The following is a 21149-nucleotide window of genomic DNA, read 5'->3' as shown; positions in this document are numbered from 1 at the left end:
GCAGATAAAAGTTTGAATTCATTTTGACATGAACCCACAGCATAATCCTATTAAATTACCCAAAATAAAAAGTGTTACAAGGTGTCAAAATCTTCACACCACTATTAATTGTAACAGATTCTTTAAAGAAAGATCTATAAACTTAAAGGCTGTAATTAATGTATTTGTAGTTTGATGCTCAGGATAATTTATTTCCTTGTTCAGCAGTTACTTTTTCTACACTGTTCATTTCCTTATCCTTCATCTGGAGGACTGTTGGGTGCCCCACTGCAGATGCATAAAGATGCAAAACTAGGACAAACAAAACCCAAAGCTTAATACATATCAAGGCAGGTAGCAGGAAAGATGACATTAGGTAGCAGTAACTAACTGTTGTGTATACTACTATTTCTATTTTTATGAAATACATTACAACACATCTTAGTAAATACTATAGGTCAGGTAATTAATTTAATGGAGACAGATCATGGACAAGGCAGCAGCAGACACTACAGAAATGGTAATACAAAAGCAAATAAATAGTGTAAAATAGTAACTATATTACAGTTGCCTTTGGCAGGACAGAACGTGAAAAGAAATAATAAAATCATCAGTGGTGGTAGGGTTTGTTATTAATCCAACAATTTATGCACAGGTCTTTTTGGAAAGCAAATTAAGTACTTGATGTAGAAATGTATGAGAATAAAGCCTTCTACCACAAACAATTCTGTACATAGAAGTGTATTCCTTCAGATCTGGTTTCAAAACTGTAGAACAAACTCCGCAAACTAAGAACTACTACAGTTTTGATGATTTTCCAGTCCAACTGCCCTTCTTTAAGTTCATATTATTTCAGTAAACTCAAAGTTAAAACACCTACAAAAGACAATCATATATTTAACTGATGGAAGTGTTGAGAAAGAAAAATCTATATGAACCAGAAAACTGTTTCCAGATGATAGATAAAAAAATCAGGATGGAGGCCATAACAAAATAAGGTGGGGAAAAAAAAAAAAATCAATGCGAAAATGTTTTACCCACTCAAGGGATACAAATGTCAGATACAAGAAGCTGTATCACAAAGATCCAAGCTTCAAAATCCAAAACTTTTAGTTGGTGGAGGATAAAGGCTTTTTGTTGTTGTTTGGTATTAAAAACAGTAGTCTGCTAAGTCTGCTACAAAATGTTTCTATACTTTTAATGCAGCTTTTCTGAATGGGACTTCTAGCACTAGAAAATAAAATTACAGTTCTGCTGAGGAACATATCATAGCTTAACAAACTCTGCATTACAAACCCTCGTTACTTTTTCAATAGCCAGCTTTCATTGTGTAATTGAAGTATGAAATAGCTGAATGACACATGGGACTTCAAGAGGCCCTAGGGTCCAACCCTCTGCAAAAGCAAAACCTCCTTAGCTCAGCTTGCGAGGAAGTTATGCACCTGATTGATAGGTGAGTCATGCACAAGTAATTTTTATTACCACAGCAGCAGCATCTACATCCACTTCCATCAGCAGGCACCAAAGACAAAACCATGGCTGTATCAATAAGTACTTGCCCCCTGCAGTGTGAGCTAAATGAGCCTGTGCAAATACCACACAATTACAGTTAAACTGATAAATTGCTCTTCAGAAGTAAATGCAGAGATAACTCTGCTGTACCTTTTGAATTTCTTGCTGTCTCTCGGCATGCCTGGTCTCTATATGCTTGATTTTTTTTTCCAGGCACAAGAAATGCTTCATTTCAGGACTTTGGTTCTCCTTAGCCTCTCTCAGTTCTTCCAACAATTTTGTCACCTACAATTTGAGAGAATTGATGAAAATTATCATTGTGTTAAGCAGTGTATAAAATAGATTCCTTTCAAAGTGTACTTGTGTTGTTTAATCATTCCATTCAAAAGCTGCAGAACGAAAGACAAAAATCTGCTTTATTCAAAAGCTTAAACAGGGACTTGGGCACTTAGATTAGGATCTTTCATTTGTAAGAAGTGGCCTGAGGATATGAAAATCTAGTCCTTTTTGATGATTCCAATCCTTTTCATAATGTGTCATGAAGTGATTATTCACAGACACTTTCTACACTCCTAAACTTACTAAAAAATTAATAGAGAATACTATGATTAGCTGTTCTTACACAATCCCGTCTCACAGCCTGGATAAGAATCAAATATAAAATGTAGTAGTGCATTCCTAAGGAATAAATTAAGAAAAGACATGCCGCTAACAGACATGATTACAAACCCCCTTTGGTCTAATACCTGCCAGGTCAAGTCAGCTCTACCAATGACTTACAATTGATTTCCTAATCCTCCAGAAATTCACGTATGCTTTCTTATAAAGCATTACTGGTTTATTCTCATTCTTTGCCTATTTTAAGTAACTTCGTATTTCTCCATTTAACATCCTAAGTATTTTTTTGTCATTTTCTTAATGTGTATAAGTAAACTAAAGTGGAAGCTTTGAAGTCTTTATCCTTTATTACAACCCTTAGCTCCTCTTACCCAATATATTTGAGAACTGCTAACCCTCTTCAAGCACTCAGCTACACCTGGCTTTCTGCTGCTGAATTCAAGTAGCTGGAAGCATTGTGCCGCCTTAAGATGTTGTTACTCTTACTGAGAAATGACTCCAGGATGGCTTACTATTATTTCCACTTTTTAACACGGTTTTCTAAAATAACAAGGCCTATGTTATTTCATTTCTGCCCCTCTCCATAGCTTCGGCAGCTTTGAAGCTGTGGGACAATTTCAGCCACATCTGTCAGACAAGCTGTCTTAGTTTCATGAGGTCTGTGAAACTGAGTGTCTGCTGCTTGGCTGCTAAGTTGCTCCACAGAAGGTAAAGGGCTGATGCGTGATTTCAAGTACATAATTAAATACAAAATTCATGCAGGAAAGATGTTATGAAGGGAAAAAAAGCCTCATGGGAAAATGGGAAAATGAGCTCCATGTATTTTGCCAGCAACAGAACTATGTTATATACATAGTTGTGCCATGTGCAAGCTGTTATACAAGATAAGTATATAGCTTATGGAAAACAGCCATAAAGAGCTTTTCCGAAATTAGTATTCAAATAACAATCTTCCAGGGAACCTCAGACTTTATGCCTTTTTTATGGTATCTTTGCCTTTTTTGAGGTACCACGATTTCAGACTGAGGGCTCAACCCTACTGCAAATGGTAGTAGCGCTTTTCTCTATCATGACTAATTCTGTTTGTAGCGCTTTTCCCTATCATGACTAATTCTGTTTGCAGATTTGGTTGCCTTCTTTTCTCAGCTCAACATATTTAACTATTTAATGCTCAAAATGTATTTTATAAGCATCACAGCAATCATGCTAGAGGGCAAAAGGAAGGCTTTACTTTGACATTTCTCTCTTTATAGGGTGGCTATGACTTTTGTAACAAAGGCACTCCATTCCATTTTCTTATATGCCAGCACCTTGAACTCAGCCTGTAACAGGGGTCAGATAGGATGATCATTCTCTTAACCACCACTGTCATTAATAATCTGTAAAGCAGTCACAGAAGAAACAAATTAATAACATTTGTCTCATTGTACTCTCGACCTGTTTTCCCAGGAGGAAGTATTACACATACTGAGATCCCTAGAGTGAAACAAGCTCTGTATATAAAGGCAACACCTACCATTAGATTCATAATACGAACCCAAAGTCTCTGCCTTTATTCTCCAAATACAGAGCTTGTTTAATAGATCTTTATTCTTTGCCTACAAGCCCTCACTTTTCTATGAGTACTTCACAACAGAGGTGGAATTTTGCATGGGTAATACAAATACTGAATGACTTTAGTGAGATTAATTATATTAAGTATGTACTAAACACATACTGATACTTCTCTCATTTCCTCTAAATAAGGGCAGCAAACAAGACTAAATGTCTGGAGTTCTCAATCCCTTAGAAAATAGGAGAATTCTTTTTAATAATTATTGCAGGTTAATTAGTGTATTAGCAAAATGAAGTTAAGATTAACAATATTTGTACATCAAGGAGATGGAGAATTAAGCATAGGCACAATGATAAGCCAGGCTGTAGCCTCCTCCTGAAGAACTACAAAACCATAGCCAATAGTTTAAACAGCCTCAGCTAAAAGACAGACAGCAATGTTACAAAACATTAAGCCAAAAATGAAAACATGAAAAAGTAAAATTTTTAGATTATATGCTATTAATAGAAAATAAGGAAAACCTAGGTGAGTTTCTCATACCTCTCTCAGTTACTTCTCTCAATGAATTTCAGAAGAACTATTACAGATAAACTTCTCAAGAGACTCTAAAAGTTTCATAGACATCAAAGCAGAAAGCCGATCGTATCCTGGGCTGCATCAAAAGCATCGCCAGCAGGTCAAGGGAGGTGATTCTCCTCAAGGGAGGCGATTCTCACCCTCTACTCCACTTTTGTGAGTCCCCACCTGCATTCAGCTCAACACAAGATGGATGTGGACCTGCTCAGTCAAGTCCAGAAGAGGAATACGAAGATGATCTAAGGGCTGGAGCACCTCTCCTATGCAGACAGGCTGAGAGAGCTGAGCTTGTTCAGCCTGGAGAAGATAAGGCTCTGGGGAGACCTTATAGCAGCCTTCGAGTACCTAAAGGAGCCTACAACAAATCTGGAAAGGGACTTTTTACAAGGGTATGTGATGACAGGACAAGAGGGAATGGCTTTAAACTGAAAGAGGGTGGATTTAGATTAGATATTAGGAAGAAATTCTTTCCTGTGAGGGTGGTGAGACTGGCACAGGTTGCCCAGAGAAGCTGTGGCTGCCTCATACCTGGCAGTGTTCAAGGCCAGGTTGGTTGGGGCTTGGAGCAACCTGGTCTAGTGGAAGGTGTCCCTGCCCATGGCAGAGGGTTGGAACCAGATGATCGTTAAGGTTCCTTCCAGCTCAAACCATTCTATGATAAAACCAAGAATATAACTAAATCAGTTGTATGGCAATGGGGGATGAAAAAAGGAAGGCTTTATCTGAACAAAAAATGTGAAAACAATAATAAAATACCCTTTTAATATAGAAAAAGTCCTGTGGTCTATTTACTACCCAGCATGACTCTCAAAGCAAAGGCTATGAATGCTTGGATTAACCTGCCAATCAGTTTTCATACAGATGTCAGATATTTCTAACTAACCAAAAAAAAAAAAAAAAAAAAAAAAAAAAGAATTCCAAAGTTCCACCTTCTGTTCCTTGTTGTTCTCTTGCCCACATTAGAAAAATATATTGCATTCTCAGGTATAATTGATGTAGAGGCAACTGACAAAGATACTGTTTCTAAGACTTATTCTACTGTACATTATTTAAGGCTTTAAAAGGATGAAAATGAAACCTCTTATTAGAATAGGGTACCCCCAATCCAAATTTAAATATACCTCTTTTTGTAGGAGTTCCTCTCGCATCTGTGAAACTAAAAGGGCCTCCTGATGTCTCTGTTGTTCACCAATTTGTTCTTGCAGATGTTTTATTAATATCTACAAAAAGATTAAAAATAGTTTGTCATTAACATAAATACCTATAATGTGTGAAAACCTGTGCAGGAAAAATACACCAAAAATACAGCCAGTGTTATAGTACTGCAGGTACAAGTTACACATGTATCAACCATACTACCTCTAACACATGCGCATTAATACGTGCATTAATGTGTGGTTTAATAGTCACTGGTCACAATGTCGATCTATTTGCTCTTGGAGTTGTTGCGCTTGCTCTCACAGTTGCATTATGTCACACCTTTCTTGCAGTATGTGTTACCTGCAGTGATATTTATCATCTTTGGGGCCTGAGCTAAAATCATCTTCTTGTACTTCTTAGTACTGGCTTACAATATGACAGAATTGCTGGTCATGAAACTAATCTGGTGTGTGTACTCAGTATTGCCCTCACCTCTGTATGTCGGGAGCCATCTATTGGGAACTATTAATAATTACATCTTTTGTCCTTGTCCTTTTGACCAACCTGGTCCTTTTGCTAGGGATCAGCATGTTGCTGCACATGGTTCAGATCTTGTTTAAGTTTAAACAACTATTTAAAAATACCACCCAGAGATCTGCCCTGCGGCTGGACAGTCATAAGTGGCAGGGTGTGTGGGAGAGTACAGGCAAGCACCTAGGCCAGCGGGCAACAGTGCTTTGGAACTTCACCACTGAACATGTGCAGAATCTGGAAAAACTACTAAAACATTTAGAAAAGATATGCTGTCATCCTGTCAATACCAGAGAGGCACAAACCACTGTAACATGCTGGGGCCTATGCCTACAGAGCCTTGCTCAACACTATTCAGTACCCACAAGGGGAGAAGAAGGTCTCTGGATCTGATCGCAAAACAGCAGACACTGTGGCTACTCCAACCCTGGCAACAGGGACTGCTAGAGAACTAACCCATATCACTATCATGCACTGAAGCACAGCTTCTCCTGGCACCTCAGTTGCCCTTGCTGGGCTGGATGTTCAAAGGGAGGGTCTCATATACACACCATGCAACTGATTCTATGTGGAATAAGTGGGTCATACTGATCACACAAAGACCTTGAATAGGAAATCCCAGTTGTTTAGGAATCTTGGATGTCATCATGGACTGGTCAAAAGGTGAGTATTTCAGAATGCCACCAGAGGAGCAGGTAATGTGTGAACCTGCCAATCAAGCTGGCCCAGCCCAAGCAAAACTGTTACATGCTGTTGAAGAGGATAAAATTCCTGTAGTGCACAAAATAAATGCTAGTCTGGGTTATTCCTACCTCAGGCAAAGGCAAACCCATTCATAGGACCTTTTTTGCTCAAGGATCTGGGTGCACTTAGTGGTTAGTGTGGGAGGATAGGCATGACTGGTGTGTACCTCAAGGGGATTTGACTTTCGGTGAGAATAACCAATGAATTAAACTGTATGATGTTAACGGTTCTATTATACTGTATATTATCACTTCTGTATCAGCTATATGCCCACCACTGCACTGGTTGCAGCCACCAAGATGGTGAAGGGACTGGAGCATCTCTCATATGAGGAAAGACTGAGTGACTTGGGACTGCTTAGCCTAGAAGAGAGAAGGTTCAGGAGGGGCAGGGGTCTCAACAATGCTTACAAATACCCAAAGAGAAGATGTAAAGCCACACAGCCAGGCTCTTTCCAGTGGTATCCAGTGATCGGAGAAGCAGCAAAGGGCACTAACTGAAATGCAGCAGAATCTGTCTGACCATAAGAGAAATGCTTTACTGTGAGTGTGACCAAGCACTTGTCTGCGTCTCTAAGCTCGGAGAGGTTGTGGAATCTCCCTCCTTGGAGATACAAAAAAGCCATTTGGACATGTGCCTGAGCAACTGGATCTAGATGACTCTGCCTGAGCAGGACAGTTGGACAAGATGACTTCCAGAGGTCCCTGCTAACCTCAAGCACTCTGTGATTCTGTGAATACAGTGGAACAGGCCCATTTTTAAAACAACAGATCCTACTTCGAAGCAAGATAAAATTTACAGTAATACAGAAAGAAATAACTTTAACAGATATCTATACGTAATGAATACACATACTCTATCTCACCTCTTGTGTGGAAATTTTGCTGCTTAGTTCAGCTACTTTAGAAGTAGAATGCTCCTTTGCATGCTGGCAAAGAATCTTCTCCACTTCTCTCTGATGGGAAGCTTTCAGAGATGCAATGTATTCTGCTGTGTCTTCCCGTATCCTGAACAGAGTGAGAGAAAAATAGTATGTAGTAAAGCAGCTACAGACAGTTCTTCAAAAAAGTTTCTCACTTGAGCATATAAAATATCAAAAATGTTAAAGGCAGAATGTTTTTGAAATTTCATAACAAAACCTCACAAGATACCACTGAAGGGACAACATACAATGTTGGATATGTGCCTCATTTAACTAAAGGCAGCTAAAACACAGAGAACTCAGCCAATCATGATTTTTTTACTCCTCTTATTAAAAAAAGGAGAAAACAGGCGCTTTTAAATCATAATGCAGCTATCCTATTTCAGGTACCTATTTTAGAACAGAACATGTTGCAACCTAAATATACCAACTTTGACTATGAAGGGATCTAAGGGAGACATGGTAAAGTGTAAAGTTTCTACAGTTGGTCAGGTAAATCCCACTGAAAGCATACCCCAGTTTGAAGGCAAGTATGTGTGCCAAACATCAATGCTATACCACACAAATACAAAGCATCTAAGATGCAACGACTTACACTGAAATCTTTCTACTTCAAACCATGACAAACTGTAGTGTTAGTAAAAAGGATTAATAGAGGTTTGGCTGTAGAATCAATTGTGAGAATGCACTGCTTTAAGAAAAAACCCAAACAAAACCCAACAACCACCCCCCCTTCCCCAACCAAAACCAAACAGTAAAAATGAAGTTTACAGAGAACAGTGGCTATATAGCACAAGCTAGCTTCACACATGGCTGACATGTCAATGTGTCACTTCAATTCTATATCAGCCAACATTTTAACAAGGTTTTTAAAGGAACATGTCGAGCATTTACCTTCGTATGTTATTTTCAGAATAAGCCAGTGTTGCTTGAGACTTCACTCTCTGCTGGTTCATTTCTAGAGACAATCTTTCTAGCTCCTCTTTCAGCTGTGCATTTTCTTGCAGAACTTCTGAGAGATTAGAATCAGAAAAGGTATGTGGTTGATACATTTTGTCGTCGTTCAAAATACTTAGAAAGGGTTTACTGTTGCTAGCATTCTTTTTATCCGTTGCTGAGATATTCTTTTCCAAGATCTCTGTAGAGTTTTCCTTGTTATCAGCTTTATTTCTCAAATTATTATCAGACAACATCATCATCCTTTCTTTTTGAAGTTTCTCTACGGTTTTTGTAAGGTCTTGTATTTCTCTATTTTTAGTGACCAGTTCTTCATTTAGTTTTAACAGTTTGTCTTTTGTGTTACCTTGTTTCATTTGAGAGTCTGAGGACTCCAAGTCTTTATTATCCTTTTTACTTCTGAGTTTTAATTGGGAATTTTGACTTTTAAGGTTTTCAATTTCTGTCTGGAGGTTTTTAACGGTGATCTGATGGGCCTTCTTCAGATTCTGAAGCTCCCGTTCAAGTTCTGTAGAACTGGCTTTATCACTGTTCAGTTTTGGTGATTCACTCATAAATTTGTAGGCAAGTAGTTGCTCAAGCTCTACGAGTCTTTGCTCATACTGTATCTATGAGAGGGGAGTGGGAGGAGGGAAAGAAAAATCAGTTTCCTCAAGTGTACTTTTATTATTAGCTCTTCCTATTATTCTTTAAAATTACTGTACATCTGAAGCAAGATTTCACAAGACAGTATTACTAACAACACTGCTCAATCAGTTCAGCAATTAGCAAGTGAAAAAATTATGCAAACCAAACCAGTCTACTGTAAAACAGGACTACTCAAAACATTTACTACAAAGTAATCCTCTGCTCACAATGAATACAGTAACTATGGGAAAGAAAATTCAATTGACATGAAATTATTTCATTTTTATATAATTGAGTTCTCTTCAGATGTTACCAACTCGGAAAGGCAAAGTAACATCTTGTTTGAGCATCGCAAGAAGTCATTAAATATTTGCCATGTGTCAGTTTGCAAACACCAGTCACATGCTCAAAATCGTACTCCACATTTTAAAAAACATCTTAAACACGACAGATCTTTACTTTTATTTATTTGTAAGTATGAATACAAAAGTATGAATTCAAGAGGGACACAGAATCATTCTTCCTCATCAGCTGAGGAAAACCTAACTGTTCTTAATAGCCTGGATAGTCTCTAAGGAAAGTCTGATGTGTTATTCCCAGGAGGAACAACTGGACAATGCTATCCTTCTCTGCTCATTAAGCACCCGTGCAGTTCACCTTTTCCTTGAAGTAAAATGCTTCCTAACACAAGTCTTAAGATTCGCTATCATGTAATTTTTGGATAGAATGTTCACTATTCCCAGTCATTCCTTGCAGAAATGCTCAGCCAGCAGACCTTTAAAACCACAGCCTTTGGTACAGCAAGCAATTAGGTAAGCAGCTACTGTGGCCCACTTGACGAAACACTCTTATCCTAAGAATTAAAATTATTATGCCTCAAGAACTTGTCCTGTCAGTTTCAATAGTACTCTAACAATTTCAGTGCTCTTTTTAGATTAGGTGCTGAATCTACTGTAATTCTAATTATAAATTCTTTGAATACTTTCTCCCTTAAATGTGGTCTTTGCCTCCAGTTCTCTCCACTGCTCTGTGTTAGACCACAGTAACCTTGTGACTGTTACTTGCAGAGCAGACTACTAAACAACCCTCCAACTTTTACCTTTACTTTTTGAAATTGTTGTTCCATGGCACGGAGACTTTTTTTAGCTTCATCATCTTTACCTTCAAGTTCTGTTTCTAACTTTTTTATTCTTCTCTCCAAAAAATCAACTGTGTTTGGTTTAGCTGAAAGCTCATTAGTTTTCTCAGCAGCGGCAGCAGCATAAATCAAAGCAGGCAAAGAATTTGGATACCTTCTTCTTAGAATTCCTTCCATTTCACTGATCTATCAAAAAGAATATTAAGTCGGAAGTCAAAAAGAATAAAGTTCTAATGAAAAGTGAATGGGAATAACTGACCAAATGCTAATAAATGTCACCCACTTAAGATGGGTGAAAAAAGAAAGAAAGAAGAATGAAAACTAGAGATGAGTATGTTGAGAAATTTTTATGTTGTTTACATTTATGCTATTGTTTACAGAAAAGCAAAACTTATCATCTCTTACTGATTGACTTATGCATCATTTTAAACAAAATACTGCTCTGGTCTTCAGACTGTCTTATGTCAAATGGATCTTTACTTTCTTAGTAATCAAGTTGTATATGGCTCTTGATGCTGTTCAAGTATTTGCTTTTCTTCTGGACTTATATTCACATTCTAGATTCCCAACTGTTAGAGACATTTTTTAACAGTATCGAAATTATTCTCCCAATAACAGATTATATGCCTTTTATTTTGGAGTCTGCAATACAATAAAACTAACACCTTACATGCAAGACTATTAACAAGACCCTCTTATCTATGGATAAGATATTCTTTGCATTAGAATATTTGCAGAGGCTCTTTCCCACGTCCCTATCAAATGCAGCTGCCACCTGCTAAAATTTAGAAAGGCCCACTTCCACCTGACTTTTCCTCAGTAGAACAGTAGAAACATGTATTTTAAAGTATCTGCTCCCCTGGTTTTCATGAATCTTGTAGGAATCCAAACAACCATTGAAATAGTCTCCATGAGGAAGTGGTAGATTCCCCAGTGTTGGACACTTTCAAGATTCATCTGGACATGGTGCTGGCCCATCTTGTCTAGACTGTGCTTATGCCAAGAAAGTTTGGACCAGATGATCCTTGAGGTCCCTTCCAACCTGGTATTCTATGATTACATGATGTATCTGAAATAAAGCTTAAATGAAATATAGTTCTATTATTGCATACTTGTCGCTCAAGATCCTGAATTCTTTTAGCATCTGCTGCTCTGTCTCGCAAACGTTTCTTCTGCTGCACACACTGATCTCCAGCTTCAGCTCTGAGCTTCTCAACCTATCCAATGTATGAGAAAATAAATTGAAATGTATATTCCGAAACATGTCCTGTAGTACAAAAGTTAGGAATTTCAAACACACACAACATAATGGAAGTATCCTGCAGCTTAAAAACCGATAATAGTAATTTCTGTACTAATTGATTCTTCAAATTCTTCAACTAAGTTACAGCTTTTTCAACCCATTTAAGATCAAAGGAGCTGAAATAAGCTATGGAAATCTAGAAAAGACCTTCAGCTCTGAGGCATTCTTGTCTTCAGACCTGCAGATCTGCTTCTTTCTCTCATACTTCCAGTATGCAGGCTTGATTAGTAAGCTATAACATAAAAGTACTACAGTGCATTACATGAATTCAGGGTGAGTTAAGGAAATAGTTTGTGATTTGCAAGGCTATGCTCTGTGATGAGATTCAGAAACAGCCAAAAACCAATCTTGTGTTGCGCCTAAATAAATGCTGACTCCCAGGATCAAGGGATAGTCCTGGGAACTGGATAGCTAATGCTCCTGCACTCCCACAAAGTCTGGTCACGAAGTCTCAAAGCCTTAATCTAAAATTGAATTTCCTACCTTTATCAGTCACTATGATCACTGTACAGGATATTACACTTTGTATAGTTGGATTTTTGTATATTGTGTATATATATATTTTGGTTTCTTTCGCACATTGGCAACGTAAGCATAAGTAATGCTTTTATGCCAGTGTAGTTTGACTAATTTTATTGTTCCTATGAAGTCAAAGCTCTTCATTGTTTTTAAACACTAGTCCATCTTGGAGAAAACGTGAATAAAAATATTTCCTTTCACAGCAATGATATGTTGATCAAAGTTTGATATCGTGGTGTTTAAGGGTTCTCATTCCCTGGCTGCTCCTTCAGAAGCACCTCCTTTCTTCTGTGACCTCTCTAATAAAAACCTCATGAAAAAATTCCAAGATCAATTATATTTTATCACTGGTAAAATTTTTAATTTCTGTGACTCCTAAGTCAATTCTACTGACAAGCAAGAAATCCAAATCTCAGAACTATTCAAGATTAATGCATTAGGTTTGTTTGCTTTATATTTCTAGTGTTTTGGCTTTTCCTCCCTACTACAGCATCCAGAGAATTTCTGTAAGAAAATCTAGAACTGGTATTTAAGAGAAAAAGTAAATGTTGTCTATGCTACCATGGAGTAAAAAGGAGGAAAAGAGAATGACAAGAGGGATGTTCCAAATTGTTTATGTAACAATTACGCTCTTTTCTTAGTAATCTGTAGGTTTTAAGGAAACATATACTTGTTTCCAGAACGATCATCAAGATGTCCAAGAGAAGCAAAACCAGATTTTAAGCATTCTGCACTTGCAACTCTCCCTGCATATGCAGTGATATCAATTTTGCATATAAAGACTCCACATTTGATTTAAAGGTTAGAGTTTACATGTTTTTTTCTTGAAAAGAATTGGATTATAATGAAGGACAGAACTACATTATATTATACTTCTCACTAGAAAAGAAGTAATTTTAAGTTCCAATTTCAATAAAACTAGATATTATCACCTCTAGGTTTAGTTTCTCGATTTCTTTTCTTGCATCTTTAAGACGGCCTGCATCTTTATCCAGAAGATCTTGATTTTCTGCATACCACTGAAGTTTTCTTTTTAAGTGAGTAATTTCCTGTTTGTATGATTCTTCCTTAACTTTAAATTCATAAGACTTCTCACCTACAAGAATAAAACATCCTTGGTATTGTTTTCAACACTATCCTTCTCAGCACATTTCATAAATTAATTCTTTTGACAATCCAGTTACTGCAGTAACGGTTTATAACAGACCCTAGTTAGGATTTTAAATGCAACAGTATTTGAAAAAACTTTTTTCTCTCATACATAGTAGTACCTCAATGGTTCAGAGCTTACCATGTAAAGTATTTAAAACAGAATCCCTGGGGATCTATTCTTTATCACTTTATAGTAAACAAATTTTCTGTAACAACACGGATAATGATACACACTATAAGCTTAGATATGTATTGACCATACTCCTCCCATTTAGGGATTAAGCATTTTGAGAAAAGACATGGAGCTAAATATTACAGCTCTTAGCACTTGTGATGTCTGATATTGGAAGTGAAAGAGTCCAACTTCTTGCTCTCTCTCACTAAGAAAGCTGAAGACAAACGGGAAAGGGTTCTGATAGGAATTTTGAAAAAAGTCACAAGGTGTCAGACGTAGGTAAAAAATGAGAAAGATCAAAATAGGAACTAAGATGCAGCATAGTAAATCTTTTCTTATGAACAGAGTTGTCATGTAAGTGGAATTGCCTGTGGAAGATGGGCAAGAAATCTAACTTATTATACACCAACAGTTTGGGCGGGTACAAGAGAAGGCTTTCTAACAGAGTGCGAAAGGTACTGTAGCATGTCCTTCACTGAATGCTTTTACTAGAAGTTTAGATAGTATTTGGAAATAGTCTAGATGCACGTGACTAAGTAACATTTTAATAAGAAACAAGTTTTAGTTACCTATTTATTTAGTGATGCAGATTAAGCAAAATTATTCAACAAATTGAAAGTGCTTTACCTGATATGGATGCAATCTGGGCTTTTGCTAAATCCCTCTCCTTCTTTGCTTGTCCCAAGTCTACCTCAAGAGCTTGCTTATCTTGTTTGAGACGTCTTATCTCTCCTTGTAATTTAGTTTCTTCCTTCTGCGTTTTAGAGAAAACAGTAAGACAATAAAAAATAAGCAACCATTGTCATACAAAAAATATGAACATGCTTTTTCACTGTAAAATGTGTCCATCAGAACACAGCAGCAATGAGGTTTTCTAGTTTTGCTATTATTCTCAGGCCTTGCTACAGCAGAGCACGCATGCACTCTCTGTTCTGTTTGTTTATGTGTGATCACTAGCAAACTTCAAGACTAAGTAGCACGAAAGGTCTCAGTGCCATCTCTGGAGATGGAGGCCCTTGGTTCTAGGGATCCACAGGTATAGGAAGCAGCAACTGTGAGACTGAGATTTTGGGACCAGTCAGTAAATACCCCAAGTGTCTAGGGCCAGCAAGGGCCAGCATGTGCACCTATGTGTGTTACTGCTAGTGAACTCCTATCCTGATCTGCTGAACAGGATAAAGCCACATGTGATCCTTGTGTTTCCAGCAGTATTGTTTGTATTTCTTAGTGTGAACAAAGGCACTAGTTTGTGTTATCTGTGTGCCTGACCATGTTTGTGTTGTCTGTGTGTCTCTCTCCATCTTTGGATCTTCTGTTCAGTTTCATTACTGGCTGGACCTAAGGATAGGGAAGTGCAGCAGCAGCACCTACAAGGTTCAAACTAGGGGAGTCCCTGGAGTCTTAAGAGCTCAAAATCAACTCTATCAGACCAGAAATGCCTCCGCTGGTCCTGAAGCTCATTGGATCCAAATCCTGTTATCACCTGCCTAACCAGGCGTCCTTTGTTTTGTTTGTGTTTTCTTTAATTAAAAACAAACAAATGAACACCCACCACAAAACCAAAACAAAACCCCAAACCAACCAAAAGACCCTCACTCCCCTCCCCAAGCCCAATACCAAAAGAAGCAGCTTCTAATTTCTGGTCCAACTATTAGAGAAAGTATGTACCAGAACAGTCCTGCTGCATGTAGTAAGCAGAGCACCAGAAGCTCCTGAAAACCTTTCAATTTTAAAATGAAGCTCACTGAGCATCCTCCCTCAAAACCACAAGCATCTGAATCACTACAGAAAAAAAGTTAAGTGAGTCAATAACAAAAGATTCTTTTCACTCTGAAGTTTTTTTTCCTAGAACTTAGCACAGAGCAGTGATAAACATTCTTCTGGATTTGTCTTTTGAGGGAAAGCTATAGAGCTATCACTACTTTCTGCAAGCTCTCACAAGACACTTAAGAATAGCCAGAATTCCAGCGTTGCCAGAACGTGGCAACACCGCACTTCGTGTGGTGAATCTGTGTTTTACGGGATTACTTCTGAAAGTTCATTTGATGAGACGTTTGTGATAGACAAGTGTAGCAAACAATTAATGCTGTAGAAAAGTAGCATGCTCCATTACTTAATTCACATTAGTAGTCTACAACATGGATGGTTATGCTTTTTTTGTAAGAACACATGAAAACCAGGCTTGGTATATACCTACCTGTGCTGCTCGAAGCTCTGAAATCAATTCTGTGAAGCTCTGATTTCTGGCTGGTTCAGAATCCTGCACGATTTGTGACTGGATATTGGTCTTCTCTACTTTTTCTCTAAATGACAACAGCAAAACCAGTGATGCAATGTGGTGACTTTGCATAATTAACAATGGTGTACTAAAAAACCCCACCACCTCCAGCCCAACTCCCCCAGGACAGTACCACAAAGTCAATCTATGCTGGCTTAAAATGAAGGAAGAAGCAACTACAGTACATCTTCATACCAAAAAATTTCACCTATGAGGTGAAATCTTCTCACCTTACACAAACTTGTTTGTTAGGACTATACAAGGGTAGGAAAAAAAACCTGCTGCACATCAGTGGAAGTTATCTACAGGACTCTCCCAATCCAAGATTTGTAAATGAGAAGTAAATGCAATACTAGGTTTTTTCTTCAATACTAGCACAGCATACAAATCTTATAGGACCTACAGTGCTGTGAATACAATGGTTCCTCCACTACCAGTATCTCTTGTGGTCCCTGATCTACTGTGTATTCTACAACAGTATCAAAATACTTTTGACATGTGAGCAGAGCTGTGATACCAGAACAACGGTACTATATGTATTACACACTCTGGTTTGAGTAAGAGTATTTGAATTTTAGCATTGAAATATTACCCAATGGAAGACTCCAGTCTTCCCACAAGTCTGCAACATCAGCAAGAAGACTTACAAATTAAGTGCACATAATAAACATAAATGAATTCTCAAAAGGAAAAACAAAACCACAAACCCCAGAAACACCAGAAAAAATGCACCTGAAAGACTCTGCAGTGATTCTTCATAAATAAAATAATAAACACAGCTGAAAACTCCAGAGATTTTATGTCAGATGTTTAAATGAGCCTACCTTAAAGCTATTAATTCAGACATTACACACTGATTCTCCTTAAACATTTGTTCCTCATTTTTTTTGTTTTGGATTTGTAGCTCTTTCATTTGTTTGTATAACTTCTCATTTTCCTAAGTTGAGACAGACAAAGTTAAAGGATGTTCATAAATCAGTTTAAAAAAAAAATAAAATTGTCTATGACTTGCATAGTTTATCTACTGAAACGGTGGAAGCAAACACTAAATGTTTTATTACTAAGTTTCTACAATGGGTATTTACTTTCATTATCTTTATGCTGAAGTAATACACAGTGACCTCTACAGTCCTGTCCAAGTGTGTACTCACTGGAGAACTATGCCAGTTCCTCTGCAAAGCTATCCCAACTATATTCTAAAAGCACACACTTGCATGGGTGCTGATAGATCAGAGCTCAGCCTGCCCATGCTCCAATCCTGTGGACACAAACCATTACCAATTTGGGATGCTCACAGCCATACAGGCAAGACATTGTGCCAATATCAAGACATGCTACCAAGCACCAGCCGGAAGCTGTTTAAACTAACTTATTTGATTTTACAGCTGCAAGTATTCAAAGGGATTATTATCTATTTCTACACTTGACTAAGTAATAAGAATCAGGCACACTAATAAGGTTTCCTTGAATTCATCTGCTTAGATTCTGTGAAAAACACCTTAAAAACAGAACCCTCTAGATTTCCCTCTAGCTTAAAAATACTAGTTTTCTCTACATTTGGGGCAAAAAGTTTGTGGTTCTTTATTGGCCATAAAGTATTTTCCCAGTTCTCAACTGACAAGTCAGCATATTTTTACAAGTCAGAACAGTTACATGGAATTATGGGAAAACTTAGCCCAAATTAGACACGTGTGAAATACTTGTTAGATGTGCAATACGTATTTGCCCTTCACACCTAAATTTAAACCACTGTTTAGATGGCAAGATAAATGTTTTCATCAGTGAAGTAGTAACCATTAAACAATTTTGTTTCTGAAACTGGCTAGAACACAGCTCAATACACTGTATGCTATACCTGTTGATAACCTTGAATAATGACCTCTTGATCTGCAATTTCCTTTTGTATTTGTGCCAGTTTTTCTTCAGTGACAGGAACTGTTGCTGTATGATAGGTCCATCTCTTTTCTTGAGCCAGCTCTTCCATACTTCTTAACTTTCAGAAAGAAAAAGACACACAGTTAATAAGAAAGCTGTCAGCAATATGGAATTCTTTATAAGACTACACTTCTACAATACAAATAGGTTGATCTTTTCACTAAGATATGAAAGTAGACCAATGAGTCAATCTTACTATTGGAGATTTATATAAGCATTATGAAACACGAACAAAGTATAAAAGGTTTAGGAGAAGTTAACAACGTTTTACCCTCCCTCTTCTGTTCTTATGTATCTAGACAGGAGGGTGTAGTGGAATAAGCCTAGGAATATGCCATATAAGCAAAGCACAACATTGAAAAATGCATTAAAAAAATAATCAATATCATAATCAATATCAAATAATCAACATACGGTACTTCTTTGTAACAAGTAGTACCTGTTAAGAGTGAGTTAAATCTTTGCAAAAAAACTGCTGCGTTTTTTTCCAAATACTAAGCTAAAGGAAGTCATGATAACATAGTTTATCTCAGCAGAAAAAAAACCAACCCAACAGATCATGTCTTATGAGCAATAAATGTAACAGTGGGGACGCATTTACAAACTAGCCGTGTGTGTGTAAATCTGGATTTTCTGTTCACTAACAACTCATGTAAAATAGCTATAGCAGTGTTTCTCCTGTTATATGGTAATGGGATACAAGATTATAAAGTACCTTACTCTGAAGAACATAGTTTTCTTGACCCAGCTGAGAAAGCTCTTTTTCATGCTGTGTTTTCAACTCTACTATCTTTGTCTCTATTTCTTTCTCTTTCTGTGAAACCGTGCTGGTTAGCTGCTGAATCAAATCACGAGCTGTGTTCAGCTCGTCCTCTGCGACCTGTACTCGTTTTAGCAAATATAGTTCTCTATCACAACTCTTGATAGGAGAAAATGATAAATCCTAGTGAAGAGAAAATTCAGGGACCCATTACACTGAACTGATTGTTTATCAAAAATTCTGCTCAGCAATTTTATTTAACTGGCTTGTCTGGCTCTCAGCAACTGCATAAGGCACTTGGAAATGAAAAAAAAAAAAACCAAACCCAAAAAAAAGACCCAACAACACCCCCCCATTCCCTTCCCCCAGTGTTTCAATTGCAGAATATCCTGCATTTACTTTAAGGAGCTACTTTCTCATTTCTGAAATATGTATGAGAAAAATAAGCCGCAAAACCCAACAAGAAATAAATGCCTCTTATATGAGAGCCACTAGACAGCTACCAGAGTTATTCTATTATGCATCTTTTTGAGAAAGCAGTAACGATTTAGGTATTCAATGAATAATTTTTTATACATTTTATAAGGAAGAAGGATAATCCATCATGCTCCTGCAAATTCAGTCACCTTGGAGAAGTCAGAAGCTACTATTAAATATTCAATGCAATGCAAAGAGAAAAAAACCTGAACAGTAGTACTATTTAACATGCATAACAGAATACTTTTACTTAAAAGATTTATTTAAAATTTTCCTCTTTTCTACCACAAAGTAGTAATTTTTAGAAATTAATAAGCATTCCAACTAAGTATATAGAACCACTCAAGCAATAAAATTATGCAAGCAACAGAAGAGTGGTATAATTATAATTACGTATTTTAAAAGCAACAACTAGTCTTTGACTGAAGGAAAGTCTTCATTCAATATTTCAGCATTTGCCAATCTTGTGATAATTATTAAATGTCTTGATAAAATAGGCTTGTGAACCAAGTTGTACATACTATAATTAGGAGCACCACTGACTATTACTTACATGCTGATATTGCCTACAATAATCCACGGCCTGCTGTCCAAGATTATTAACAACTGATTGGCCTGACATAGCTCTGTTAACATTTCCCTTCAAACTTTGTTCATTTGTTGCAGATCTTATTATCCTAGTAGCGAATAAGGCTTCTTCATTTAGGCAGAAAGTAAAAGAGAAAAAAATTAAATTCAGAATTTAACGTCCTTTCAAAAGAATCTATTCACGTAATCCACTACTTAGGCATCTAGATTGTGTATTCTACAATCTGAATTTTTGAATTAAATATAAAAACTTGAGAGAAATGAGACATTATGGAAAATGTAGGGTTTTTTAAGTAAGCAACTGATGACAAGATAGAACAAAACCAAGGGAACAACTGAAACAAGCAGCTGCATAATAAATCCTTCACGAAACAAGGTTAACCTCAGTTCTCTGTTCAAGAAGTGGCCAGTTATCCAAGTTACAGAAACACAACATATTTCAAGCTATGGTGAAGCTAACACACAGCAATTTTCAAAATGGACATTGGAGTGCAGACAGCATACAAAGACATGTAACATTTATTTGTGGCATCAAATAGCAACTTGGTTGGAAATTAAAAATTGAGGAAGCTCCCCCTAGCGAGTAACTAACACACACGGAACTATTCACATCTTAGTCTTCCAAAATACAGACAGTAACTACAACTGCTGTTTCATTTCTGCCTATAGCAACTTCAGCTAAGAGCTCCTGCTTAGGAATGTTACACCTGAAAACAAACAGGCAATGATAATTTTCAAAATTTAATACTTTTTACATTTCTCACACTATCCCCTCACAAAGGTGCTCCCTTAGCACTGATGATTACTAGGGGATTTTTTGATTCAATACCATTCTCTTCCTAGCTATAGAGGTCCCTGCAGAATGCATCCCGGTGAAATTAACTTCTGAAGTCACCAGAAATTGCTATGGACAATGGTTATAGCTAGAGAGGGAAACACATGTTTGGATGACACTAGTGGCCTCATTTTCTTGAGGCTCATCAATCACTTTACCACCTCCATCTGGCTGTGCATCATCCTCTTCCCCAGGAGGAACTAAGGCTCCTTAGTTTGACAGCTGCCACATCTCTCTAAGAGGGGCAACATAACCCTAAACTGCTTTTCCCAACACTGCTTGCAGGGTTTTTAAGCACACATATTAGAAGCGTGCTAAAACCTTGGCATCTGTAGAGTTATTTTCCCATGCCTCAGAGATAGCAAACATCATCGCAAAGACGCTAAACTGAGTTATCTCATGAAACTCTTCAGGCTTCATCCCCCAAAAACCAGTTCAGTCCACTCCTTGCAACTCAGCTTTCACAGGACTATATTGGTATTCTCCTTTCCTTCGTGTTAGAAGAAACAGGAACAGAAAATACGACTTTCTTTGTACTCTAGGAAAGCAAAGATAAGAAGCAGCAGCTGAGAAGAGAAATTGAGGATCACACACAGAAGTTAGTGTGTCAGCAAACCTTTGCACTTACTGTAATGAAAAATGTAACTCATAGACATTTATTTTGAACACCAGCTTTTCTATTGTTTTGGTCCTACAGGTGAACAATAGTGAAAACTCAAACATAGTGGTGGTATATGTCAGTGGAAATAAAACAAGACCACAGTGCAAAGTTTTATTTAAAAGTCTCTCTTCTAGCAACTTCATGCTGCTACAGAAAGAATTCAGTAC

General features: G+C 37.3%; 1 protein-coding gene across 6 annotated transcripts in view; it reads right to left on the bottom strand.

The window, feature by feature from the left end:
* The window catches only part of CEP162 (centrosomal protein 162), a 49299-nt gene that overhangs the window by 2971 nt on the left and 25179 nt on the right, over positions 1-21149 (bottom strand). For 4 of the 6 annotated variants that reach the window (XM_030489752.1, XM_030489753.1, XM_030489756.1 and 1 more), the window contains 13 exons: positions 19452-19600; positions 18377-18604; positions 17582-17719; positions 16551-16663; positions 15646-15751; positions 14076-14202; positions 13054-13217; positions 11412-11516; positions 10261-10485; positions 8472-9142; positions 7521-7662; positions 5362-5460; positions 1642-1776 (listed from right to left, as the gene is read on the bottom strand). In XM_030489752.1, the coding sequence (XP_030345612.1) occupies positions 1642-1776; positions 5362-5460; positions 7521-7662; positions 8472-9142; positions 10261-10485; positions 11412-11516; positions 13054-13217; positions 14076-14202; positions 15646-15751; positions 16551-16663; positions 17582-17719; positions 18377-18604; positions 19452-19600 (2402 nt within the window). The remainder of the gene's footprint in view (positions 1-1641; positions 1777-5361; positions 5461-7520; positions 7663-8471; positions 9143-10260; positions 10486-11411; positions 11517-13053; positions 13218-14075; positions 14203-15645; positions 15752-16550; positions 16664-17581; positions 17720-18376; positions 18605-19451; positions 19601-21149) is intronic. The other 2 variants (XM_030489754.1, XM_030489757.1) reach the window with 1 other exon arrangement.

This window comes from Strigops habroptila, chromosome 6 (assembly GCF_004027225.2).
Source record: "Strigops habroptila isolate Jane chromosome 6, bStrHab1.2.pri, whole genome shotgun sequence".
Taxonomy (NCBI): Eukaryota; Metazoa; Chordata; class Aves; order Psittaciformes; family Psittacidae; genus Strigops; species Strigops habroptila.
Note: the sequence above shows the minus strand (reverse complement) of the source record. Positions and strands in the feature narration are given on the sequence as shown.